This window comes from Neospora caninum, chromosome XI (assembly GCF_000208865.1).
Source record: "Neospora caninum Liverpool complete genome, chromosome XI".
Classification (NCBI taxonomy): domain Eukaryota; phylum Apicomplexa; class Conoidasida; order Eucoccidiorida; family Sarcocystidae; genus Neospora; species Neospora caninum.
Window position 1 is genome coordinate 3,276,062 of NC_018397.1, and position 26,020 is coordinate 3,302,081.

A 26,020-nucleotide genomic window follows, 5' to 3' on the forward strand; every position below is an offset into this window, starting at 1 on the left:
TACGACTGACGCTCCAGCCGCTGCACACGATCGCGTAGCGGTCATACGGGGGTCCAGACGCATGCGCAGCAAGAGGCTCGACCAGCGGCATCGGCTCCGGAGTCCAGGCAGAAGAACAGCGCACATACGGAGGCACGTTGAATCCGGCCTTCGCCCTCCCGTCCTCGTCGCCAGGAACGGAAACTGGAGGAGTGAAACAACCAAGGGAACGGGTCGGTCCTTCCTCCCGGCTGCCCGTAGGTTTCACAGAACCTCGAGCAACTGCCCTCGAGGATGTGTGTCCTACTTTCCCCCCGAAAGCTGCACATCCGTCACGGTCCCGCGCGGACGACGCCACCGGCTTGATGGGCGAAGAGAAACGAAGGTTTCCGCGTCCCTTACCGCCCTCGTCGTCGATTCGTTCCTGCCGTCCTAAAGCATCGCCAGCGTCCGGCTCCGACGCGGGGCGAGCCGACCCCGCCGAAGCTCCGGCGTGTGCATCAGACGTCGAGCAGACGCCGGCGGGGCGCTCAACGCTTGAGGCACGCAGCGAGGACAAGAGTCCACCGGCTGACGATGGATTCCTGGTCAGAGAGCAACGACTGCCAGCTTGTGTCGGAGGCGCGATGGAGCTACACGAAACGGCAGAACGGGATGTGTGCGAGCGAAGAAAGACTGACTCTGAGACGGATGGGAGACAACGAAGAGGAGTGACAGGGAGCTCTGGGTCTGACGTCCAGGTGCCCGGCGCCCACATATCGAATGCATCTGAGAGGCCGTCACAGCGAGGAAAAAGAATTTGTGAGTCAATCACGCAGACGCCGAAATCAATGAGAATGCCGTCATACTCGTCCGCCGCAATCCTTTCTAGCCTTGACCCCTCCCTTCCTCTCGGCCTCGGCGAAAGTGGTGCACGCGTTCGAGACCCCCGCCTCTCTTGCGTTTCGTCGCTTTCTCCGCCTTCTGCTCTCCCCCCGAAAAACGGCCCGGGATGCTCATCAGTTTCGCGCTGCCGTCGCCTTCGTGTCCCTCTCTCTTGGTCCATTCCCGCGACTGCGTTCCGACGTTTTGAGGTCGTTGCTCTGCTTCTTTTTCTCCTCTCGTTGCTTCTGGCCTGTTCTCGGCCGGACGCCTGCGGGTCCGGCGCAGCGGTCGGAGCGTGTGTCGACTCGCTGTCCCGATTCCTCGCATGCGACCCTGTCCGGCGACTGAACCGTTCGGCTTCTCGCCGTTCGATGAGGCCAGCCATCTCGTCCCCCGCCTCCCCACAGCATCGCCCCTGGACGGGTCTCCCCCCGCCGAGCTCGTCCTCGATCCGGAGAGGAACGAGGCACCTCACAGGGCTCTTCACGGCGACACACACATCGGCGCAGTAAAGCTGCTCCACGTTTCCCGCGGCCAACTCCGCCATGAAGACCTCGCTTCTGTGCATGGCCTCTTGAACTCGCCTTTCTGCTCGCGCGACGACGTACGCCTTCTCGACCGGCTCCAAGGCCTCGCTGAAGGCCGAGAGCGCGGCGCTTACGGCTGCCGGCGAGACGGTCACCACGACAGGGCCTGACATCTCGCCGTACAGAACAACGTCGGGATGCGCTGGCATGCGCTTGAACACTTGATCTACGCGAATCCAACAGTACTGTCGACGCCCGTCTCTCAGCAGACTCTGCCCAGAAGAAGACGAAAATAAAGGCCTTGGGTCCCGAGGCGAGGGACTCGCCCCTCCCTGCGTGAACCAAAACTCGGAAGCGGCAGTCGTGCTGACTGCGCCCGGTTCTTCCCGCCTCCATCTCCAGTCGCTGCCTGCGGTGCGTGCCGTCGCATTGGCCAGCGGCGGGTCCACGCAACCGCCTTCCTTTGAGGCCCGCGACGGAGGTCTTGCCGTCTCGCCCAGGGCTCCTCGGCCCGTCGCGCCGCCTCTCGCTTCTGCAGCGTTCGCGCGGGCGTCGCTGTTTCGACTGTCCTGACGAGTCCCGGCTTTGGAGTCGAGCGCAGAGCCTGCCTCCGCCCACGTCCCCGCAGGCGAGGCGGACGGCGGGACGGGGCCCGGCGGCAAAGACAAGTGGGAAGAAGAAGAAGGACGAGGTGGCCCGAGAAAGGACGAAGAACAAGTAGTGGTGGTGGTGGAGGGGATACGAGAAGGAGAAGAAGAGGAGACATCTCGATGAGAAGGAGTGCATGGGTGACCTGGCGCATGATCCCGAGCGGCAGAGCACCGCGGGTCTGCTACAGAGAGGGGAGACTCCAGCGGAGAACGAACGTCTGTCGACGTGGAAGACGAAGGCGAATTCTGTGGAGGCAAGTGTCGAACTGCAGACGCGGCGCCTGGATCCGAATGTGGAGTGGGATGTCCAGCTGCTGCTGCGCAGTAACCGGGATACGACGGCGGCGCGTAAGACCGAACGATTTGGCACAAGGGCGAAGGAGCTGAAAAGCGATCAATTAGAGACACGTCGTCGCAAAACAACGCGCTAGAGCCCCTGCCGTCTGCCCAGTTCAGCCGGTGGAAGTAAAGTTCATTGCAGGTGAACAGGAGACACCGTTCGCCGTCAGCTGCCTCGCCGACGTCTTCTCGCTGGCTTGGTTCCCGCTGCCACGCGAACGGGCTCCACTCTCTCACGACCGCCCTCCAATCGTTCCAGGCTGTTCTCTCGGCGCTGGTGTCTCTGCCCCCTGACCGAAATGGCTGACAAGCGTCTCGTGGCGCGTCTCGGGTGTCCCCGTTGTCTCCGTGCCTTCTTCCCACACGACGCACAGCGCGAGGCCTCGAAACGCCGGATTTGTTCGCGACGACGCACGTGTCGTCCTCTGTGATTGCCGAAGCTCGAGGGCAGCTCCACAGTTTCAGCTGCACAGTTTCAAACACGAAAGCGAGGAGAAGGGACTTTGTGAAGCGTCCTGAGTGGAGCGCCTCGATGTTGCGGAGAACGTCTTCTCTCAAAACTTCCTCATCCCACTCTTCTTCGAGAGGGTCGGTCTGCTCTGCGCCGCCTCCGAGCAAAGTGCACGACGTCTCGTCCTCGTCAGCCTCGTGCCGCGGCAGAAAGACGTCACGTGAGCCCCACATGCTCTCGCGAAGGTACGGTGCGTCAAGCGACGAGGCTAACGGATCGAACAGCGTCTGTCCTCTCCCAGGGTCTGCTTGGAGACCTTGCCACGCCGCGCAGTCTGTGGAGCACAAGAGCGAAGAGGAGCACGAACAGGAACGGGAAGGAGACATAAACGAGTGGCGGCCACACGGGTTAAAGGGAGCGCCGACGTGTGCTCCCGGCAAAGACTCTGCGGCCAGAGCAGTCCTCTCGAATACGAGTTCTGCGCCGTCCGGTCCGGCGACAACAATCTGACGACCTCCGTCGCGCTCAAACACGCGGTCGCCTGCTCGCCCTGCAGGCTCCACACTCGGAGACACCTGCGTTCCTGGACGTGTCGCGCCCCCGGAAATGGGCTGCGCAACGAGGACAAGCGTCGAGTCGTTCTCTCGCGGCTCGTCTCGCTCTCTGGCCGCACCAGATTCATCGCTGCGCTCTCCCGTCTCGACGGCTCCTGCTCTCCCGCCGCCGCCACGCCATCCCTGCAAACCGTGTAGCGGGCTGTCTGGCTGCCCCAGTGCGCGTTCGCCCCGCGTCTCACCCCCCGGCGAGCAGCCTGCACTCCTCGGCCCTGGGGCGAGGTCCGCCGCCTGTGCTGCCTCGGACGAATGGCACGACAGGGCCGTTCTGTGGCGACGTCCAGGTGCAATCGCTGCATCGCCCGGGCCTCGCTGTGGGCTTGGATCACGGGGCTCGACCGCGCGTTCCTGTCGCGCCCACCCAGCGCCCTGGCTCCGCAGCGCGGCAAAGGCTATCGCACTCCATCCGCCTTCCAGCTGGTATCGCTGCCTCTCGGTCGCGCGTTTCAGAGACATGAGAGCCGCGTGGCGCAGCGGCACGATTTCGTCCACCCAGAACTTCTCTTCGAAGGCCCGGAGGATCTCCGCGTCCCTCACCGACCCTTCTGCCCGCTTCGCCGCTTCCGTCACCACGGGGCAGGTGGGGCACAGGCAGCGAGTCCGCGAGGCAGGCACGGAGGCGGAACGAGAACGCAGGCAGGGCGGTCTGTGGTCAGGACACGCCGGTGTTTGAAGCGAACGAAGGACTGGACGGCCGCCGGACTTGGTGAGGAGGTGACGCCGCCACGCCGCAATGTACGCCTCGCGTTCCTCAACCGAAGGCTTCAGGTTCCTGCACAGAGAGAAGGATCACACGCCCCCGCCCAGGAAATTGCATGCGCAGTGGGACACACAGCCAACGTCCCTTCCTTGGCGATAGCGAGTTCACCGTTCCCTCTTGTTTTTCTTGAAAGCTGGTCTCAAGACAAAAACACAATTCGGGTCGCATGCAAAAGGGGAGGCTATCAAGAACCAAGACCCTGAACCCTGTCTCTCTTTTCCCCACCCGCAAGCAAGAACCGGCGACTCTCCCCGGTCGTTTCACGGTCGACGCGAACGTGTTTGGGCGAAGCTTACATTTGATCAGCGACTACCCCGTAGACGAGATCGGAGTAAAGGAAAATGGTGTACTGGATCCACTGAAAGATGCTCGTCACTTGGTCCTTCTTCAGGGTGAGAGTGCAGGACGGGAAGACAAAGGTGAGACCGATGTAAGGAAGTGAATTGTCTTCCTCTCCTGTATAGACAACTGATTCGTGGCAGGACGAGGACCGCCAGCACCCATCCGCGTGCGCCTCCCCCATTTTTGGCTGTTCGTTGTCGCGGATTCGACGAGTGCTCGTCGAAAACGAGCGCGTGACGCCGGCGCCACCCGTTCCTTCCCGGCGACTTTCATCTGCAGGCGTCCTTCCTCCATCTCCGAAGGACGCGTCCGAGCGTGGCGCTCTTTCGGGGATTCCCAACGTCGGCGACGCAGGACAGGACGGTCGAACACCGTCGCTTTCCCTCGTATGCGAGCGGGAACGTGGCAGCGGAGGAAGGCTAGAGGTCCGAGACAAACGGCAGGAACGCGTTTGTCCGTTCTGGTGTGGCGCGGGGCGAGCGCCGCAACGGGGGGGAGAAGACGAAGCAGCGCGAGGTCGAGGCGTGGAAACTCGGGAGGACAGACGCAGACAACCCACCCCTCCCCGTGCTGCGTGGTCTTGCTCCCTGTCTGCGTACAGAAGGCGTTCCTTGTGCCGTTGGGAGACCTGTGCGGGCCTTGCACTCACGACTGGGAAGAGGCTTTCGCGATCTGTCAGACTTCTCTCCAAATCGGGCAACTGAGACAAGCACAACTCGGTTTTGAGGGAGGACAGAAACGCGCTTGCCTCCTCCCTCGAGAAAGTGGAACTCCTGGGGGGACCGCCCCATGTCTCTCCGCCTGTCTCCTGCACGCGCCCTTCCCTGGCGCCCGAGCCGCGTGGTCGCCACCTCCCGTTTGTCCCTCTCTCTCCTGACAGAAACCTCTCCTCTCGTGTTCTCTCGCCGCCTCCATCCGCTCCGTCAACTGTGCTCAGCGAGGGGGAAACGGTCACTTGCCGCTCGTGTCGCGCGAAAACGGCCGGCGACGCTGCGCCACGGACGGGCACCGCGCTCTGCCTGTGGAGGGCTGCAGAGTAAGTTCGCGGAGCAGCAGCACGAAGTGGACGAGGAAAGGTGCGATCGAAGAAAATCGAAGCCGAACGCTCCGCTTGTTGCGGAGTAGGAACCAGGCGCAGCCACAACTCTATTATTCCCGGACGGTAAATGTACGCATGGTGCGGCGCACTTTCCTCTGCTCTGGCAAACATGTCGTCCAGCGAAAACAGATCGTAGATCGATGACGCGCCTTCCGTGCGCGCTTCCTGAGGGGGCTCGCAGGGCTCGCCCGCCGCGCCCGAGGCCACCGCCTCCGACCGCGAAGCTCCGCGGACGGAGGAACCGGCAGAAGAAAAAGACGCAGAAGACGGGAATGCGCGGGGTACAGTCGACGCTTCCTGTCGTACATTTTCATTCCGAGCCATGGGAGGCGTCGAAAAAGAGGTGCACTGGTCCCTGCGGCGATCTCGCTCGCTTGCAGGCAAATGGTCATTACCATCGGTTTCGTTGGGCCTGTGAACGCGGGCCGTCTCGGACCTGTCAGCATCTCTCTGTCGCTCCCCTCGACGCACTCGAGAGCCTCGAGGCGCACCAGATCGCCGACTGTCTGAGTCGAACGGACGCGAAAGAGACGCATCGCGGGTGGAGCGCATCTGGCCGGTACGTGGCGGCGACCGACTTGTCGTGCGTTTCCCTCGGTCGCCTTCACCCGCGCCTCTGTTTGCCTGCGCACGGCCACCAACCTCTGACCATCCGCGAGTGTGCCGACGTGGAAAAGGCAGTGTCGAGTCCGAATGCGTTGACAGCGAGAAGGCCCGATTCGAAGATTCTCCACGCAACGTGGTCCCCGCAGGACCAGCGCGGGGTTCAACGCTGTCAACTGTCCCTGCATCTCCCCAAGCGCGTGGTGAGCGTCCGGTGTCTGGAACGGGACGTTGGTGAGAAGAGGACGGTTCCCCTGGTCTTGCGGCGCCTGTGCTTCTCTGTGAAATCAGGAGCCGACGGTACGCAGCCGGGTGCGGAATCCAAGGGCCAAGGGGGCCGTGAGGGGCAAGTTGATCGAGATAGATTGCCGAGTTAACGAATTCAATTTTTTTGAGGTAGACTGGAGACGCGGAGAGACCGAAGCGACGAGACTGGCTGGTCGCGTCGCCCCTCGAGGCCTCTTCTGGCAAGCCTGCGCGCTCCGGCAGATGCGGCGAAGACGGAAGGAAATAAGAATATAACATAGAAGGCAGATTTTGAAGGCCTTGACTAGGCAGAGACAAAGAAGAGAAGGAACGAAGCCACGGCGGTGCCCCTATGGGCCTCGCTTCTCCATCGGCGGAGCGCCCACAGAGTCCCCCTTGCTGACTCCCGTCGACACTGTGCGATCGAGAAGACAGCGCTGGCGAACGCGGAGGAAGAAAGGCAGGGCGGGGAGGCACAGCCGTCCGACGGCGAGCGCCCTCGTCTCCCGAGGGGGGGACCCGCCTGGCGGGAAGAACGGATCCTGTCGCCGACGTCGATGAAGATGCTTCTGTCATCCCAAAAGCCAATGTTGCGCCGAGGCGGCGCCACACGGCACGACGCCAAGAGCGAGGCGCCTCGTCCAATTCTCCCGCTCCGCGCCCTTCCGGGGGCGCGCGAAAACTCGACACAGAAGCAAACGACGACTGTGACAACAGATGTCTCGGTCGTGGGAGTGAGCTTTCTTCTGTGCTGCCCTGCTGATCTTCTCTTCTCTCAGGTACAGAGCTCAACGATCTCCCCCCCTGTCTCGGACGGCCGGTTCCCGCCCCTTCGCCGTCCACAGCGCCTCCCCGACTCCACCCCTCATGCTCGGCTCTGTCTGTCACCTCGCTGTATCCGCAGCGGCTCTTGCCTCGTAGAATCCGCGTCGAATTGTCCCCTCCGATTCCTCCACCCGCTTCGCTCGGACGCCTGGGGCCGCCATCCCCCGCCTCTGTGTCCCCGCCCACGCTCGTCTCTACCCAGGCCTCGCCGTCCTCTTGACGCCCGTCAGCAAAGGACCCGCGGCATTGGCACGACAGCGAGGAAACGTCGGGAGACGAGGCAGACCGATCGCCGCCTGGAAAAGGCGAGAGAGCTTCCAGGAATCCTGGATCGACTGTCGAAGAATCTGTACAAGGCGACTCGTCACTGGAGAGAAGCCGGCGCGAAGAGTCCTGCTTGCCTGTCGAATGCACGGGGCAAGACGAACAATGTGAAGGAGAGGGATCTGCTGGATTGCACCTGGCGCCATCCACAGGCTCTAGCTCCTGCTCGTTCTCGCATTGAAGCGTGTGAATTCGCTCGGTCCTCCATCCGAAGGCAAATACGCAGCTATCACGAATCTCCCCTTCCTCGAGGCGTAGCTCAATCCGAGTCGCAAACAGCTAAGAAACAAAAGAGACGACCGCAACAAAAAGGCAGATCCAGGCAGCTCGGAATCAAATGTCGGGGAAACGAAGGAGCCTAGGCAGACTAAAGCCAGCATAATCCATAAAAAGGTTTGCTCAACCACTGGTTCACCATCAACTACCTTGTTTCGACTTCGTACCGACTGTGTTATTGTAGCACATAAATCACCCTCGCCAAAGACATCTTAACGAGAACACTGAACGTGCCGAAAAAGACAACTCCTCTCCTCCACGGCGGACCGAGTTTAAAATTATTAATGGGAGAATAGCCAGACGCTAGGTTGCCGCAAGACACCCCCGGAGCATGATATCCCCTGGTTCCCGACCTCTCGCCCGTGTGCGGTATTGAGGCGTTGCGTACAAAACACCCGCCTGCCGCAACAACTACATAATAGGTTCCGGGTCGCGGGGTATGTCATTGGCGGGTTCTCGGCTGTTCTCTTGCGCCTTTCCGTGCGCCCCGCCTCCTGCCCTCTCGTCACTGCCACAGTGAGAAGCAGTTCCAAATGCACAGAGTGACGGGGACGACGGCCGGGCATCCCGAGAGAAACACCTTCGTGTGCCGTTGGTGCCCTGCGTTGTCGCATTTCCTCTCACCTCTATGCGCCTGATGACACCGGCGATCAGTCGACTAAAAAGGGAGCCTCCGCTTGTGTCGCTCCCCCGCAGAAACGTGAGCCATTCGTCGGAGAGAAGAAGGATCTGTTTGGTGTTCTTCCAGTTCTCTTCTTCGACTTCCACGCTCCATCGATGGGCCGGCAGAGTCGTCAACACCGTCAGAATGTCGTTCACCTCGATGGTCACTGGCCGCGAGAGAAGCTGCAGAAGATTCAGCTGAACGAGCAGAGCAAGGCCACTCACAATGCACGCAAAGGCATGAAAAAACGCGCGCTCTGGCCAAAGAAAATACACATGGGAAATACGGGAATTCAAGTGTACAAGAACACGAAAACGTACGAGATGCGTCAATGTGTGATTACATTCACTCTTTTGCTGTATCTGTCTTTTGCATGCGTGGGAACGTCTATGCGCATCCACACAAACAGATGGGTGTCTCCTCGCGCTGCTGCGTCTCGTCCCTTCCCTCCTCCAAAGTGCCGTGGAGCGCATTCCCGTCCGGATTCCTTATCTCCCGGCGCGTGTAAGAAAGGAACGGAATCTGTATCAAGCAAAGTCGCTGCCTGGCGGCGTCGACTCCTCCCCACGGTGGGCTTCTCTATCTGGGATCTCGGATGAGCGTTTTCCGCCTTTCGATTGCGAATGACGACTTGACTCCGACAGCCCCCCCGTCTCGTCTCAAGCGGTGTTTTTCAGCTGTATTCACCTTGATACGGAGCGAGCGGATGCAGCCATACGTGACTTCCAGCGGAAAGGAGAAAGGCAGGAGGACGTTTTCTTTCAGACGAAGATTCTCCAGAGAGAGTTCCCCGGCAAGAAGAGAGAAATTCAGCTGGTCCCTCTGGATGTCCTGGAAGACGGAAGATAGCGCGGCGTTCAGCCGCGAGAGAAGCAAGGACGTCAGCATCGTTCTGTCGCCTCGCGGTGTCTCGCCTCGTCCTATCGTGGCAAAGGCTCGTCACGCTTCGAACCCCGCCGCCTGTCCAGAGCGGAGCAGCCCTGCAGACGATTTCGCTGCATTCGAGAGAGAAGACGTGTCCGAAAGAGACTTGGAAAACGCAGTGGCGCACGAGAGGTGAGCGAATTTCACTTCTATACCGAGCTCCCCGACTGTCTCTTACCAGGAGCCATCCTGGTGAAGCGACGCCGGCTATCGCAAATCGACAGTAGACACGAAACAGGAAACCAAGAGCAAATCGAAAAAGCCGCGAGAAAACCGTCGTACCGAGGCGGTCGTCTTTCAAACGGTCACACCAAGACACTGCCGGTACACCCCAGTGTGTAGCGGGAAGCGGGTGTAATGTGGGAGATGGTGCCGGGAAGAGGTCAGCGCGCGGGCCTTGGAGTCGCGCTGAGATGCACCAGTGCGTCTCCTAGAATAAGGAGAGAAGGGGGCGGAGCGGACCTGCCGCAAAACGCGGCATGCTTCGACGGGCGTTTATCACGTTGTTCCACACTCAAAGCCAATCCCCGCTCGAGGCCGCACCTCTTCCTCGTTTTTAAAAGAACCAAGTGGTGAAGCATCACAGTACGAAGTCACGAAGTCTGTTCCTGCGTATTATGGACCACACGACGCCTCTTCGCGTCCCGGCAGAAAAAGCCGACTGCCGGCGAGCGTAAGGCCTCTCCTTCCCTCTGCCTTTCCCTCCCGTTAGCTGCGCTGAACGGGTTGTGAGCATTCACTCGTCCTTGGGAAAGAACATCCACGGAAAAGGTACGAAATACGAAACGAGAAGGCTCCTCGTTCTTTCAGTGGGAAAAAAGGGACGGGGAGTGCCCACCAGCTGGAAGAGAAAGATCCAGGACGTGGCTGATACTGCAATTCAAATCGAAAGTTGCGGAAGCACGCGGCCGCATGCTTGAGTCCTAGGCAATTCTTCACCTTCCAGAAGAAGACAACGGAACCGGAGACGCATATATTGTCGTTGGCCCGGGCACACACATGACAAAGGAACATGACGGGCCGAAGAAAGGCCGGTAGCTCAAGAGGAACGAAGAGCGTGAAGGGAAGCAGCTACGAGCTCGACTCGCGCACGACGAACTCCTGGAAATGAATACCTGGAGGAGGCAATAATTATCCGGCAGCGCGACGAAAAGGAAAGGAAGCGCAAGGCGCCTACACATCACGCAAAGCGTCATAGCCAGCAGGCAGCAGGGTTGCCCGATTACGCAGACAAGGAAGACCAGATCACAGGGATTGGGGTAAAGTCAAAAGGGGAAGCACACGCCTGCTGAGGAAGAAGACAAGCGGCGCAGAAGGCGGCGAGGGACTTTACGGGGTGAGTGCTTCGTGGAACTCGCCAAGGAAGCGCCGGTGACGGTTCCGCTACATGGCCGACGGTCACCGTTGTCGACACAGAGCCTCGTTACGAAAAGTGGGATGGGTATGTGACACATCTGAGGACCGCAGGGCTGAGAGGAAGACAGAACAACGACCACTAGTTAAGTGTCTAAATGTGGCACAAGGACCTCGACAGTTATATCGCCCCACAGGCGTCGAGAGAGCGATACGTTTCTTCACGAGTTCGTGAGAAACTCTAGTAAGGAAGCAGGTTTTGGACAGGTAATTTGTAATCTGAAGAAGCGTAGAAACTGTGGAAGGTCGGTTGGACAGTCGTACGCGTTTTTTAGGGAACCGCAAGAGCGGGCACGAGAACTGGGCAGGAGAACAACAAAAGGACAACAGCTGTGTGTTTTTTAGACTTAATGGCAAAAGTCCGAATTTATGAGGCTCCGAAAGTGTAAAAAATGACACAGTGGGGGAGAGATGCCAGGATTTAGCACGGGGCACGGTGTGCCAAGTCAATGTGTTCGGCAGCCGGAATCCTTCGAGTGACTGTACCAGGGCAAACGAGCAAATAGAAGACAGGTGAAGAAACGAAACTGACAATGCCGAGTGCTGAATCGAGAAGAAACTACAGTGACAGAGAAATCGCTTCATCAAAGAGAGAAAACAACAGTGAGCCTCCATGGGTATCAAAGACTACTGAAGTCAGCGCTTCTGCGAATATAGACCTTCCGGCAGTATCCGGCTCGGGAGCTGTGGAGAGGTTCAACTCAAGGGAGCGCGTGGAGGGACTTCTTCGCGTTGTGAGTTTGGCACGGCTTCCCCCGAGAAAAAAGTCAGTCCACAGAAAGGGAAAATAACTGGGGAAGTGCATTTTCTTCCATCTGGCGCCAGATGCAGGAGGTAATCATACCCTACAAGCGGGGAAACAGCAATCGTGGTTTTTTCTCTGCATGCTGCGTACATGAATTTTGTTGCTGTTTGAGCTGCATGCGCGTTTCTGGCAGTCAAGGCCTAGCATCTTGCAAAACGGTATATGGAAATCCCATCTCCTGACACGTCCGCAGCTGTCAATTACCAGGCATGAAACGTTGCTGCGAGAAAAGTGGAGGAATTATTCGGGCGTTTCACGTTGTAAACAGCTTTGCACAAAAGTGGTGGCACAAAATTCTAGTCATTTTGGTATACAAAGGTTCCTAGCCCCGCCTCCCCATGTATAAACATCCGGAGGGTCTCGTAGGGGTTATTAGTCATGTCACTCACTCTGCCTCAAGGTTCTGAGAAAGTGCTATGGCTGTCTCTTCGTTAAACAGTGTCTTCGTCACTTCTGTAGGAATTTAAAGAGTGCATGTCTGAAGTTATTACGAATCGAGATGTCACCCGGAATTCACTACCGACATTAATGAAGCTGGAGATCTACACCGGTGCTTCCACAACTGCCTCGGGCCTGTTGTTACTAGAGGCTCGACAGAGTAACGCATTTGGATCGATATGACTGCTGGAGATATGGATGAGACAAAACAGCGAGTGTCTGTAGGGCAGCGTGTGTTTTGTCCATACTAGGGAAACCGGCAAGGTCAGCCCACGGCGGGCAGGTTGTGCAATACTCGTCGGAGTTGGCAGACCATTTAGCAGATTTTCGAAGAAAGACAAGCCTCCGTATGGATCGAGCATCTCTTCAGTGAAGCAACAAGGCGAACTAACTCTCTTTGCTTGCCTCGCACCACAGCTTCTTCTTTGGCTGCAAAGCTGCACAGTATGCCCAAAAGTCACGATTATACTCGTGGTACACATGATTATGTCAAGGCTGTAAGGCGACCGCGTTATTGCGTCTAATCCACCTTTACCAAGGGACTTGAAATTTCAAATTCCGTTCCCTTGGTTTTTTTCGGTGAAGAGGGAGTACCTTTCAGTTTCAACGACAAAGATGCTTTTACCGTGATGCTCCCCTTCGTTTGCTGGGACCGTGTCAGCCCCCCTCGTCATCACACAAAACACAGAGCGTTTAAACACAAACACCCGACACGTCAACCGTGACAATTTCCCGACAACGGTCGGGGTGCTCGAGGCACTATTTCTACAGGCAAAACATAAGACAAAGCTGACGACCAGCGACTGTCGAAGTGCAGGAACAGAAAGTGTTTGGTAAAAGAACTCGCTCGTGGCACCCCTTCAAGATTCGACTGTCTATCCCTTCAGCGTTTCGCGGCAGTTTTTGCTGCGGATTTCGGGAGACTAACGCTACCGTTGGGTTCCCTGGTCAGTGGTCGTTCGTTGCACTGCGGCCATGGACAGGTTGTCCAGAAGTGACAAGTTGCTGATTGTTGGTGAATGGATGGGGAGCTGAGTCGGCACAATGGTTCACATTCTACGAACGAAAGTATTTCTCGCTCTTCTCTCCAGGTTTTCTTGACTGTGCAAAGCGATGTATATGGGACGAAAAAAAAACGGTTCCTACAATCTGCACCAGTCAACTCATGTAGGCCCGACCGTAAAAAGGCGAAAGCTTCGTGTAGAACTCAAGAAAGGTGGAGGCGGTTGGTATGCATGAAGATAATTCTGCCAGGACTTGTCGTGTCTTCGCACACACCACTCGCACAGGGTCTGTAGAGTCAGAGGAGGTGCATAATGTTGGGATAGTTATGTCGGCGTGTCCAACAAGGCTCGGTCGTGAGAATGGATGAAATGCGCAACAAGGGCCTTACATGTGCAAAGATTTGGCTCTGCGCGTGGGTCACAAACAACAGCCGCTTACGGCATGGAGAGGCATAAAATTATCTGCATTTAAGCAAGCACCTCCAGGTTTCTTCTGATGAATCCTTTGTCTGTCTTCAACCTCATTAACAATGAAACTGTTTCCTGTTTGGTTCGACGCCACCCAGGACAAAGTAGCAGCAGTTCCGGGTACAGTTTCCCCTGCAGTCTTCGTTTTGTGCAAAGAGCGTCGTGTGGGCGGACGTTTTCTGTCACCCCTCTTTCCCATTCGTGTACACTGGGTAGCACTTCTTTCGGAGATCTTGACTGTCCTTTGCAGTTTCAGCCGCTGTCATCACACCATACAGCAGGCCTTCTATAAACAGCACGTTTGTGCAGGAGTCGTAGCGTCGTCACAATGATCCCCTTGACTGAACTTCATTCCTAGCTCTCATCTAATCTGGGGAAGTAGGGCCGAATAAGGGGGACGGTGCTTTAACCACTGCTGTACAGGTCGGGATATTCTTGACGCTTGGTTTCCTGTATCGGCAACTTCGAGCACCCGGTGCTTCTCTCACTCGATGCGTTATCATGAGGCTACAGGTAGGTGAAAACTAATGCCGTTCAAACTGTTCGAACGGCTTTATGCAGACGAGCAAACGTTTTAGTTATGTATGGCACGGATTTGGTCGTTTTCCAGTAGCTGGCCGCAACCCGCCACATCTACCCACTTCCAGAATTTCAGCATTAGTGGCCAAGCGAACCCGTCAGGGAGCGGAAACGAGATTCTCCCCTGCTCTTGAGAGGGGGACAGGCGTTGAGGCACCCTTCCGCTTCTCTGTCCTGGATGAGACACGCAAACTTGTGTGTGAATTTTCCGTTTTCTCGTAGCACCTCCTGTGGTGCTCCTTAGAATGGAAGTTCATGGTCTCTGTCCAAGGTAAAACTGTGGTATCGTAACTCGATCTCAGTATCGTGAATAGTTCAATCCAACAAAAGGCTACCACCAACGCACTGACTTTTTTCGAGAAGCACCCTTACAATCTTCTGGGACAAGAGACAACGTGTCATCCACTTCGGCAAGGACGAGGTAGGGCGCGGCCTTAGCTCTTGCACCTTCTGTTCCTCAAAATGCTTCCCTGGTTCCTCGATCACAGCGACGTCACCTATGCATCTGTTTCCTACTGTGTGGAAGCTGCTGGAAATGTGCTATCTTTGGATTCTTTAATCAGAGTTATAGCTCGCTGGTTACATACTTGCCAGCAAACTGTATAACTGTGAGCAAATGCAAAGGTACACTATGTAAGATATTCGCGGTACCATTTGCAATATCTTCATTTTGTCGAAGCACTGTAGAAAATGATCCACGTTACTTTCTATCCTTATGTCCTGTCCAATCGGAATGCAAAACCCCCCGGCGCGATGAGGGTGGCGTGTCCGCTCTCTTTCGCCACCAACATGCCCCTCGTCCCGGTGTTGTCGACCGCTTCAGGGCAGGTGACCATTCACTAGTTTCCAAACACCAGAAGAATATCTGCAGCAGTCTTCGCAACATGCAAAACCCGTGCGCAACGCCAGTCCTCTGTCGTTAAAATTGCGCAGTGTAACAGGCTCACCGCCCCACGGCCAGACAGAGACACGCACAAACTGTATCGCTCAGGGGAACGAAGCAGTACACTCTCTCCTCTGCCTGATCTTTCGTGACTTCCCCCGCCGGACGCCTAAATCGGTTATTGTTTTCTTGCCTCATGTCCAGCGAGAGACCTCACCGATTTTGTGAGCGACTCGAAATAAACCAAGGGTGTTTTTCGGAGTGGTGCATGCGGGCCCAGGGCTGCGACAGGGAGACAGCGGTGTGCATCAGTTGAGTTGGGGCAAGAGCCACCGGCTATACCGGGCGATGAACGCGTCCATTTCATTTTACCGTGCATGAAGGCGGGAAACGAGACATAGGACAATTCTACGGAGTTGCGCGTTACGTGTTGTATTTTAAGCTGGCTTCTTTTGCTTTCCGTTATTTTTGTCCCCTATTGTGGAGCGTACGCGGGGCATCTGAGGTTGCGCGTGGGAACCACCACTGAACGGTTTGTCTGCGACTGTGTCCGTCCAGTTGAGCGTACTGTGTCTGTGTACTTCTACTTTTACTGTCTTTGTTCCCGTTTCCCCGCAGTGCGTGTCGGTGGCGTACCTGGAGCTTCTGGATACTTAAAACCTCGCAATGGATTACTTCGCGTCTCGCCCGTCGAAGGGACGGTCATTGCCATTTTGGAGGATGGCGGTCCTGTTTTCCCTGGCCGGTTACTGTGGTTTGCTCGTCGTTGAGAGCCGTCGCGTCCGCGAGACAGGCGTTGCACGATGCTTCTTTCGTACTGGAGATGCAGCCCGAGATGCGAATTTAACACCATTCTATGTTCCTATCGATGACAGACAAATGTACGAGGAAGGGATTAGAGACTACGTTGCCCAAATGGGTGCGAGTAACGACCAATTCTCAGTGGTGTGTACCGAAACAAGGGAAAAAGACGTGAAGTGTGAACTGTGCCTGTACAATGAAGTGTCAGAGGACCGCAAGCACGTTCGACAAGGTCAGGTTCTGGACACCATGCTGCTTGAGTGCATTGAAGGAAAATTCAGTCAGGGGTCAATAATGCCGAACTCTCAGTACCACCCGATCTGCTATCCCCCTCCACAGAGGCCTGTTCGCGATGCGGCGGAGGCGGAAGGACGGAGCGTCAATCCTCATCAACAACTCGGCGACACTGGCACGAAAAATGCAGGTGAAGAATCATGTGGCACCGGTAGCAAAGAAACAGGTGGCTCGTAAATTTCGGGGATGCAATCCGTAATGCATGGGCTGACGAGCTTTCAAACGCTGGACGGGTTCCTTCCGTCTTCCAGGAACGTCTGTCAGACGTGCCCTAGTTCGGATACGCTGATTGTGGCGAATAGATTTGCTGTTCTTTGCTGCTGTCGAACTGGTTTCCATCATGCATACGGATGGTATTCGCGAGAACGGGGAAACTTTCTTGTCGCTGCGTAGGTTCCTCGGTTTCAAGGGAGAAACCTGAAGCGGGAAAAAGGGTTGTCTCGCGGGTGTTATGTGATGTAGTGGAGAAGAGGGCAAACCGATGAGTTCATCGAAGGCAGTGGATGCGTGCTGATAGCGCCATATGCTCCGTGGTGATGGTTGTTCTGCCGATGTCACCTACACCTGAGGATGCAGTACCGTGGTCAGGCAGAAGGAGACTGTCCCTCTTTTCGCCGTCGTGAACAGGGAAACGCTGCAACGTAAATGATAGCTTATCTACAGGCTGTCGTCACACCGTCTACCAAATAAGATGAAAGTCGCTTGTGGAATAGCACTACCTATAATAATCGAGATCCTACTATTTTGCCCAACATGGACTGTCGAATGAAATAATGTTTTCCAACGTTGGTCTAAGTCTCAAACATACCTTTTACTTGCAACTGTGTGGAACGTACCAAAACCCAAGGCAGCGAAGAACACTGGCACACTATTAGAGAGCAACGCTATTTGGCTGCTGGGGCAGCGGTCACGTGGAAATAAACACAAAAAATGTCAAGGAACTTTTTCATGGCCATGCAGAACCTATTGGAAAGTGCTGGGTGACCGTTTGCAGGTACCCGAATGTTGAGGAAAGAAGGAAGCAGAACTATTGTGCTCTGAACTCCACAGAATGTGTTTTTGTTGCGGGACCGTCATTGGTTGGCTGTTGGAACGAAGCGAGTTCTACTTTTAACCTGCAGGATTGTATAAGAATCGCGAGCACCGGGGAAGCCGTTTCATAATACAGAGACGGAGCTTCCACTCTCCAGTAAACCGATTTCCGAATGCAGGAGCACTGAAGCTTGTGGCACGGCACTTACTTTTTTTAGTACCATGACGTGTCTCGAAAGTCTCACGAGCAAGCTGATAGGCTCTAAGCGTGACACACGGTACGAACAGCATCATCACTTTTTTTCAGTGATTCCCTTAAAACATTGAAGCACGGATTCGAAGGTGCAGTTATAAATCCTTCTGCGTGCTGCCAACCAGTAGGCCGGATAGTGACCCGGTTCCAGTGACTTGATACAATGCAGCAATCACACGGTCGTGCATCAATGCAGGTGCTTGCTAAGAAAAACCAACGCTGCATACCTCTCTTCTGGTGAGGCAGGTGAATTACAGCGGGATAACTCGAAGGATTTCAGTTGCATGTAATGTTTCAGTGGTGCGGACTCAAAAGGAACGAGACAATATGAAGTGTTACGTTTCTGCAGGGTGGCTGGTGTGGTAGATGCACAAAAAAACTACAGAGAGTTGCTGCGATAAACTTGAATGGGAGTCACTACCAGCAACCGCCCGAGGTGACACTACGGTGTCTTCGGGGAGAGGAAACCGTAGAACGAAGAAAAGTATGGGATACTATATAAAGTGGGGCGGCGACCTCATACTTCAAAGCCATCGGGTTCTGTGCTCTTGCGTTATATGCACATGTTCTTGAGTGGTGAACGGGTTTTGCCATCTCTTTAAAAAAGAAATTTTCACTGGATTCGCACGTTGACCTTGGTAAATCTACTGAAGATGCCACGTCGTTCTGTTGAATGGACGACTTACTGTCGCATCCATTACCGTATCACCTGGTTGTTCGGGTGCAGTCGAATCCTCCGTAGGTAAGTAAAGAAAATGTTCTTTGGGTAGACTGCGTCGAGTGTACGGCAGCACTGACGGGTACTTCATATAGAAGCGGCTCCGAAACCATGACGCCCCGTCGGCAAGAGGCACGCGCGCTTCAATCTCATTCATCGAACCAAGGTTATCAGGAACGCTTAGCCGTTGAAGCCGGCCCGGTGATGGACGGGCACTAGAACCTGCACGTAAATGCAGCAAAACGCAAGGATAAAATCGAAAGGCACTACGATATGCCTTCTTTGTCAACCATTCCGAGACAGGGTTTGTATCTGGAGCGCTGGGGAATTCTGACTGAGGAGGCGGGCAACGAGTCGGGTCGCCGCCAGTACAACAGAAAAAGATGAAGGGATGTCCAGTTCCGCAGCGAAATTCTACAGTATAGCAGCGGTGCATAGACGTGCAGTGCTTCTTCCTTATTGCAGAGGGGCCGTGGCAGCAAGACTATGGGGCCTGAGTCACGCTTTGAATCGCTTTCGTGTGCACACCTTTGAATATCAGTCTGAGCTTGTTCAGTTGTAGGCGTTCTCAAGCCGTGTCAAACTAGTGCACCCTGCGGTTCTCTAGCAAATAGGGCTTCCTTGGTATTTTTGCCACTTCGACTTTATATTGCACTTGGACCGACAAGCAGCAAGTGGCAATTGGGCAAGGAAATTTGAGTCCGAGGTTTTTGTGACTTCACCTTACTCGGGGGCGTGGGGTTATCGAGACGTTGCCGAGCGCGATCAAACGGGGAAGGTTGTCGTGAAGTCGGCAAAGGAGGAACTATCTCTCTCAGATAGGGATCCAGCCTCTGCGCGCAACCTGTGGAGTTCAAGCACCCACCAGAAAACGGAAACGAATCGCGCGTGCACTTTCCACGGCGGCGAATCGGAAAATGCTGAGTTCGCCCATCGAGAGGGGGAATTACGCAGCGGAGCGAAAGAACGATGAGGAGGGCAGACTTCGTGAAGAGGAGAAAATGGCGGGTGCGATCCTTACCAGATGACAGGCAGTTGCTTGCCCACAATAGAGGGAAGCCAATCATGCAAAATGCACGCATCTTGATGGCATCTGTCTTCTGAATGAATCAGTCTGATTCGGTTGAGAAACTCAAACGAAGCTCACGGCGAATTGAACTACACACTAGTTTCTCCGTTGCAGTAAACCTATATTTTGTGCTTCTTTACTAAGGGGTCACGAAGAGGAAGCGGAGCTAGCCAAACGGCTCCCTCGCTTGGGGGAAATCTCAGTTAAACTCGATGAGGACAGACGTTCAACGCTGCCTTACTCGGTTAAAAACGTGTTCGAGGGCTAAGCGAAGAGTGACTAAAATTTGAATTCGTCGTTCTTATAGAGTTGTGAAACATTTTGTCTACCACTAATTGTAATTGTGGAAGCCGTAGTTCGTGTTAGCGTCCGGCGACCACACCTCATCATCCACGATATGATCAGACTCCTTGTGGCACGTCGTCGCCTGCCAACCTTGTTTTTCTTTTCAGCAGCCATTTGGTCGGCCTCTTGCGAGCTGGAAGAGTACCACAGCACTCAAACAGCGGGTCTACGGCCACCGAAGGGGGCTGTCCTCTGCCAACCGTATCGTATTGTAAAACGTGGATAAGTGGAAATTCGTTCTGGTAAATGAAGTTAGATGGTGTCTCAGTCATGCGCGCCTGGCTAGGTTCCTCATGAGGTAGGCTTTGACGCCTCTCATGCAAAAGTTTAGACGAGGACATTGTGGCTGTGCATGTGCCTTTTATAGCTGGTCATTAATGAACACCCGGTGTTCTCTCGAGACATCTTCATCACTTGAATGACCCGGTTCCTCGCATTCACCGTGTCTCCGCACACGGAAAATACTGTAGGGTTCATGTAGTACCAGCTGAGAAACTCACCGACGGCATACGGCGATCTTCAATTGCCGCATCCCCCTGGAAGCTCTATTGAACATCGTGGCAGAAAGACAGTCACAAAAAGGAGAGCACGATTGATGTATGAACTGGTTCTTCTTTGGTCCTGGTAGCTGGGCTGCACGGTGGGCGCGGCATTAGCGAGCGATAGTCGTACATGCCTAGTGGTCGGCTAAGTGGAACAGCCGCCACTGCTCACCTACTGGTATGCGGCAGACACAATCTTTGCGGTGAAATGTGTTCTCTATCTGAGTCTCACAGTTATTTTGGGCTTTCCTTCCCCAAACAAACGTTGTCAAACAAGATTTCACGAAGAAGCACGTGGGCCTCTCCTACTGTTCCATGAGGAGTCAGCTCATCTCAGACTACCCGGGTCAGGTGGGGCAACAGCACCCCACCACCGGTCGGTACCGGGAGTTCGTGATGCCTGGCATGCGCGACGTCCGATACTGTCTTTAGCGGAGGCATGCAACGCAAGGGTTCCATACTTTGAAAAGAATAGCATTTTATGCTACAATTTGTCTTCCTGAAATAGTGTCTATACGGCCCTGGTACAAAAAGCTTCGGATGCTTCTGGTTGGAGCAAAACTGAGTTACACTCCTCGGGCATCCAGTTGCTTCCAGTCTGAAGTAGTCACACTATTCGTTTGTGCTTTACAAACCTTATCGCCCGTTGAAGAATGTGGCAATGAATTAAACTTCACTTTCCTTGCTCCAGAGGTTCAACTGTCTTCGTGAAAACTGTGTGAACCTTATTCTGCATCTCGAACTACCAGGCACCGAGTTTTTTGGGGAGTCCTTCGGGGAGAGTCCAGTCAACACCATGAAAGGTGGTGCTGGAAAGCAGGAACACCCGTGGAGCACCAGTTGACGTTTTGAAAGAAAGAAAGTCTTGATATTCTGCCTCTCTTCTTGACACGCGTTCCTGTTTATAAAAATGTCGCTCGGCAGCCGCCAACGTCGGACCTCATGTTGTACCATTTCTCTGGGGTTGGTGTATATCCGGGAAAACCACATGGTTGGCAATTGACTGAAACTGGGATGCACGCCGTGTGATAATGCTCTTTGAGGAGTCTTTCCACGAAGCTGAAGGCTTTTCGTAGGGAGAGGGGCGCTCAAGTGTCTAGTCGTGACTGTGCCTCACACGCTGGCGCGCTTGAAGACATGCGTCTGTGGTCTTGAGGACGACACAGCTGCGTATCCCGCCATTTCCACCAGCTTCCAGAGTGAGTAATAATGAAGGTGGCATCTCACAAGGCATCCCCGAGCCTGCTTTTTCTTCTGGGGTTACTTCTTGCTTGCCTCACATGTGGTGAGGTCAGCGTTCACGGAGCCGCCGCAAGGCGCTATCCGACGCACGGCAGCGCCGGTGGGCGCTCTGACAGGTCACTGAGTGTTCGAACAAAATCTGTAGAAGATGTGTCCAGCGCTTCGAAGGAAAGCTTTGTTCCCTGCGAGGATGCAGGTGGTGAATCCGCAGACTGTCGTGACGATCCAAGTTCAGCCGCAGCAGCAGAGTGGTGTACAGGACCAGGTTGCCCAGAAGTTGTCACGAGCAACATCCACAGAGCGGGGCAAATCTCACTAAGCAGACGGCCACGACGTTTACTCTCAAGCGTTCTACTTTTTAGCGTGGTATCGCTGTGCTTGCTACTGTCGGGGATTGCCCCCACCTTATTTTCAAAACAGAAAGAGGGGGAAACAGACAGACGCAGGGCAGGCAAGGAAGCGCCTCCTTTTCCTGTACAGAACCAGATCCAACGTTTTTCAGTTGCTACCTCGACGGAACCGATAGAAGAGGTGTCCAGTTGGTCCAAGTGGGTGAAAGCGGCAGTGATAGCGACGTTGGTGGCCACTGTCGTGATACAATGGCATCGTGGACAGAGCTTCGACCAAGGATCCCTGCAATCTGCCTCAACAGCAGGAGCGACGCGGCGAGTACCACATGATGGAGTTGAGAGAATCCCGCCCGGTCCATCAACGGACGACGACTTTTACTTTGAAGAAGATGACACGGACACTGGAAGGTCAACGAAATTCATGAAGGAAAGGAAGAGTGCTGCTGTCATTGCCGTTCTCTTTTTGGTGTGGAACATTGCTGTGACCTTGACACTCCCGCAAATTGATATCTTTGCTGAAGAGAATCAGGAACCACCACTTGACTCTATTTTCTACGTCTCCCCTGTGACCGACGCCACACAGGATCCGACTCGAGTTCAGACAGAGGAAACAGACACTGATTCGCAGGAACTTATTCGCCGAACAAGAGTCGCTGCAACAGACCCCAAAACAGTCCCTTCACCCCCTGCAGCAGAACCAAAAACAATCCCTTCATCCCCTGCAACAGACCCCAAAACAATCTCTTCCTCCCCTGCAACAGACCCCAAAACAATCCCTTCCTCCCCTGAAGCAGAACCAAGAACAGCCCCTTCACCCCCTGTAACAGAACCAAAACCAGTCCCGCGACCCCGTACGAATGGCCCAAAACCAGGCAAGAAGTCACAAGATCTTAAAGAAGATGTCAGGCGGCTGGCTGAAATGCTAAAACATCTTCACGGTGGAGACATGTGGCATGTGTTTCTTAAGCTGGAGGGGACAATTAACAAGACAGCTTCGCGTCCCGCGATTCGTCTTGCCCACGAGTACAGTCGTGAATCTTTACAGGAGACAAGACTATGCCGCACAGCGGCAAGATTGGCGCGTCTGTCCACAATGCTGGTGGCTGCGAAATTAACTTCTTATGAACAGGAACTTAGTGCTGCTGCGCACCAGCTGGCTACTGCTAAAGTGGCTATGGCACGGGCCGCAGATTTTCCAGACGTGCGCCCCAAAGTGATACTGCCCAGTGAAAAGTCGCTCAGGAAACTGGAGCGGGGGTTCCTGATTCAGAAGAAGGATCTGCGCCTCGCAAGCGAACTTGCTAGACATGCCTACGCATTATTCACGAGGCATGAAGCGAAAGCAATTCTATCATTTCTCTCTCTAGAAGAAGAGGCTCTGGAGTTCCGCGCGCTTTACCTCCAAAGCCGTCTTGAGGCATTGAAGGCCGACTTGGAGGCTGTCAAAGGGTTGGAAAAGCATGGCACCGAAAACCAGGGACCGCCCTATGGCGTTTTGACTGAATCCGAACTGTCATCGCTCAGAGACACTGCAGAGTCTCTTATAAGACAAGCTGTTTTGAAGGGTGCGTTTTTACAGGAACCCACCATTGCTGCAGGTTTGGCCTTCGTATTTTCATACGACGCTCCTGAGCCTGATTTTCTCCAAACGTCCGAGTTTTTGGATGAAGTTGCCGACGACGTTGTGCGGCTGTCGGAAGCAGTGACGAAATTTGCGAACCGATCCTGAAAATGCGAACGACGAGGCGCTTGTCCCGAGCTTGTCAAATCGTATCGTCTAGTCGACGCCAACTGAAAAGAGCCCTGAAGACACATACAAGCTAAAGGCGCTTTGCCTCAGCGCAAGGCGTGTTACACTCGTGAAAAAGTGATACCCCGGGGGTTGAAGCGCTTGTCTGAGGTGTTTCAGTAGCGGCAACGTGGTTGCGACCGGTGTGAGTCTGGATCAGGCATTCGTTTTCTGAGCAATTTTGGACCGGCTGGCTAGTGATGGGATGCTCTTCATGAGGCTCCTGCGCTGCTCAAAGGCGTTCAACAGTCAACTGTACCACCAGTAAAGTATCGATACATGTGTACAAGTTGTCATCATTAATCGGTGTACGGTTTGCATCTAATAGGCCCCGGGTAAAGCCACAGCTGCTAGTTTTACACAGTGTTTGCTGCACGTCGTTCTCGCCGTGGAGTTGCTTGCAGAATACGCTGTCCTACGATTGTCTGTGAATCGCTGCATCTCCCGCTCCAGCTGGTGAGATTTTTGTGTCGGAAGCAAATACATACAACATTGACTGGCCATCTTTGCCACTCTCCCTGGATTTTTATCAAAAGGATGCGTGAATTGCAAACGATTTCGAAAGGCGGGGCCGCACACCCTACTAGAACTAGCGCTCATGGGACAACTTCACGCGTCTGTACCGAAATGGCAACAGTAGTGGCTAATGCAAAGCGTATGTGACTGAACTATGTACGACAGGGAGATGACGAGGGGCGAACGTATCAGCGTGGCACGTTAAAAGGTGGTGGATCAAATGTATCAGTCAGCTGCCATCACGAATAGGGCAGTGGGCGGCTGTCTCGCGGAACCACGTAAACAGTTGAAAGCAGTTAGGATCTGTCCGCCGCAACGGTCGACGGTCTCTTCGGTTCAGCGTCGCTTGCCTACGCGGGAAAGTGCACTGAAAGCAGTATCGGTCCCCCTGCTGACACCGTGCACGAAACTCTCCAGGTGAATGTATTCGGCGATGGGGTTCATTTGAAAATCAGTGCGATTTCGTGTGCGACACGAAGAGTGGCGCAGTAGCGTTACAGACTGATGGGCAGCCAGTGAAGTCCTTTCTTAGGTTGCATGCGTCGAGCCAACAAGAGCAAGGTGATGACCCAACAAACTCTCACAGGATCAGGAAAGCGCTGACGCCAAGACGGAATACGGGTGAGTTTGTGCGAGACGAACAATTGGGAAGAAGGAGTATTCGCTTTTCTACATTCTGTCTCTTTCCGCCGTCACTCTTCGCCCGGCGGGCTCATGGTCCGAAGCACACCAGGATAGGGTTTATACCACAGGCGGTGAGAACGTATCAATACGCGGTCCTCATACTTCCGCCGTTTAAGATTAATTTGGTTTTTGGTGATAATCCTAGAGTGTTTTTTCCATTTCCAGGGCTGCGAGTCACTGCCAGAGCGTTTCCCATCCGTATGTCTGCCATCGGCAGTTGGATATCGTGCATTGTCACGGCTAGCTCCAGGGATGGAGCTTCATTAGCGACACACGTTTTTTGCTCATTTCCTTGCAGCCCCGCCGAAACCGCAAGAAAAAGTGTGCGACATCTTATTAACAGCTCACTAGCAGGGACGATCTGAATCCCGCTACGAAACCTACAGCGACGGGGATACCGTATTCCAAGGTACACAGGCAGACAGTGTTTACTGATGTCGTTGCACAGTTTTTCTGGCTGGTCTGCCGATATATCATAACTATTCGAAATTGCATTTCTGCAGGGCGGTCGCCAACTGGAATACTGCTTTCAAAAAACCTCTCCCTGCGGGAATCATTCTTTCCCCAGCAGTACCCTAAACCAAAACACAGCTTGACTGTGCAGCTCATGCAGACTCGTTGAACAGTTTGTGATACGCGCCTCGTTTTACAATATACATTGTCGAGTCTGCGCGTAACTTCAGGGGCAACAGCGGCGCATTTAGGGGTTGCGTTTGGCGGTCATGGAACAAATGCATGCCCCAGCTCCTCTGTGCGTGTTGACTACACCCTATAGGTTGACTGAGCGAGTATTGTTGGTTGGCCGCTCTCGTGCCTTTTTTGAAGAAAGATTATGGAGTTTGGGATGTGTGCAAGTACTTTCCAATGAAATCGCAGCGGGCTCTATTCAAGAAAACTTCACCGGGATGTTCAGATGCATTTATTACTGTTGTCGTTGAATCGCGCACCAACTAACAAAAAACTAGGTTGATACTACAAGAAGGCGAAACCAAAAGTATTTTTGACTCTTCACATCGAGGAGCGGTTCGCTCGTTTCCGGCCTCTTTTTATGTTCTGGTGCATCCGCCTCAGCCCACGACGGGCGGGCAAAAGAGGGAAGCGAGGCTTGCCGCGCTACGTAAGTTAAAAGGTGTACGCTTATAGGCAGGCTAATCAAGATTTCTGATCTGCATCCACACCGTCTGCTAGCACAGATGATGTTAACAGGCGTTTAAATGCTCAATTGAGGGTGGGCTCTCCCCAAAAGCGTATTGATCGTGGAGATGCGCCCCTCTTCGCTGTTTATCCACTAAGGCACCGTATTTCTTC

The 26,020-nt window shown here is 54.5% G+C and overlaps 4 protein-coding genes across 4 annotated transcripts in view; 2 read left to right on the plus strand and 2 right to left on the minus strand.

The window, feature by feature from the left end:
- The window catches only part of NCLIV_056900 (AGAP005082-PA, related), a gene marked incomplete at both ends in the record, with an annotated part of 45,504 nt that extends 36,053 nt beyond the window's left edge, over positions 1-9,451 (minus strand). Inside the window, 8 exons of the mRNA XM_003885245.1 lie at positions 382-515; positions 1,194-4,196; positions 4,481-4,652; positions 5,715-5,922; positions 6,021-6,131; positions 7,363-7,902; positions 8,524-8,760; positions 9,251-9,451. Of these exons, the coding sequence (XP_003885294.1) occupies positions 382-515; positions 1,194-4,196; positions 4,481-4,652; positions 5,715-5,922; positions 6,021-6,131; positions 7,363-7,902; positions 8,524-8,760; positions 9,251-9,451 (4,606 nt within the window). The remainder of the gene's footprint in view (positions 1-381; positions 516-1,193; positions 4,197-4,480; positions 4,653-5,714; positions 5,923-6,020; positions 6,132-7,362; positions 7,903-8,523; positions 8,761-9,250) is intronic.
- A 6,292-nt stretch (positions 9,452-15,743) lies between these two features.
- On the plus strand, positions 15,744-16,349 carry NCLIV_056910 (conserved hypothetical protein; the record flags this gene model as incomplete). The annotated part of the gene is made up of 1 exon (XM_003885246.1): positions 15,744-16,349. The coding sequence occupies one exon, from the start codon at positions 15,744-15,746 to the stop codon at positions 16,347-16,349; it is 606 nt and encodes a 201-aa protein (XP_003885295.1).
- A 1,752-nt stretch (positions 16,350-18,101) lies between these two features.
- Positions 18,102-19,257, minus strand: NCLIV_056920 (conserved hypothetical protein; the record flags this gene model as incomplete). The annotated part of the gene is made up of 3 exons (XM_003885247.1): positions 18,102-18,397; positions 18,903-19,019; positions 19,197-19,257. 3 exons carry the CDS (start codon positions 19,255-19,257, stop codon positions 18,102-18,104), a joined length of 474 nt encoding a protein of 157 aa, XP_003885296.1.
- A 2,887-nt stretch (positions 19,258-22,144) lies between these two features.
- Positions 22,145-23,452, plus strand: NCLIV_056930 (conserved hypothetical protein; the record flags this gene model as incomplete). The annotated part of the gene is made up of 1 exon (XM_003885248.1): positions 22,145-23,452. The coding sequence occupies one exon, from the start codon at positions 22,145-22,147 to the stop codon at positions 23,450-23,452; it is 1,308 nt and encodes a 435-aa protein (XP_003885297.1).
- Positions 23,453-26,020: the final 2,568 nt, after the last annotated feature.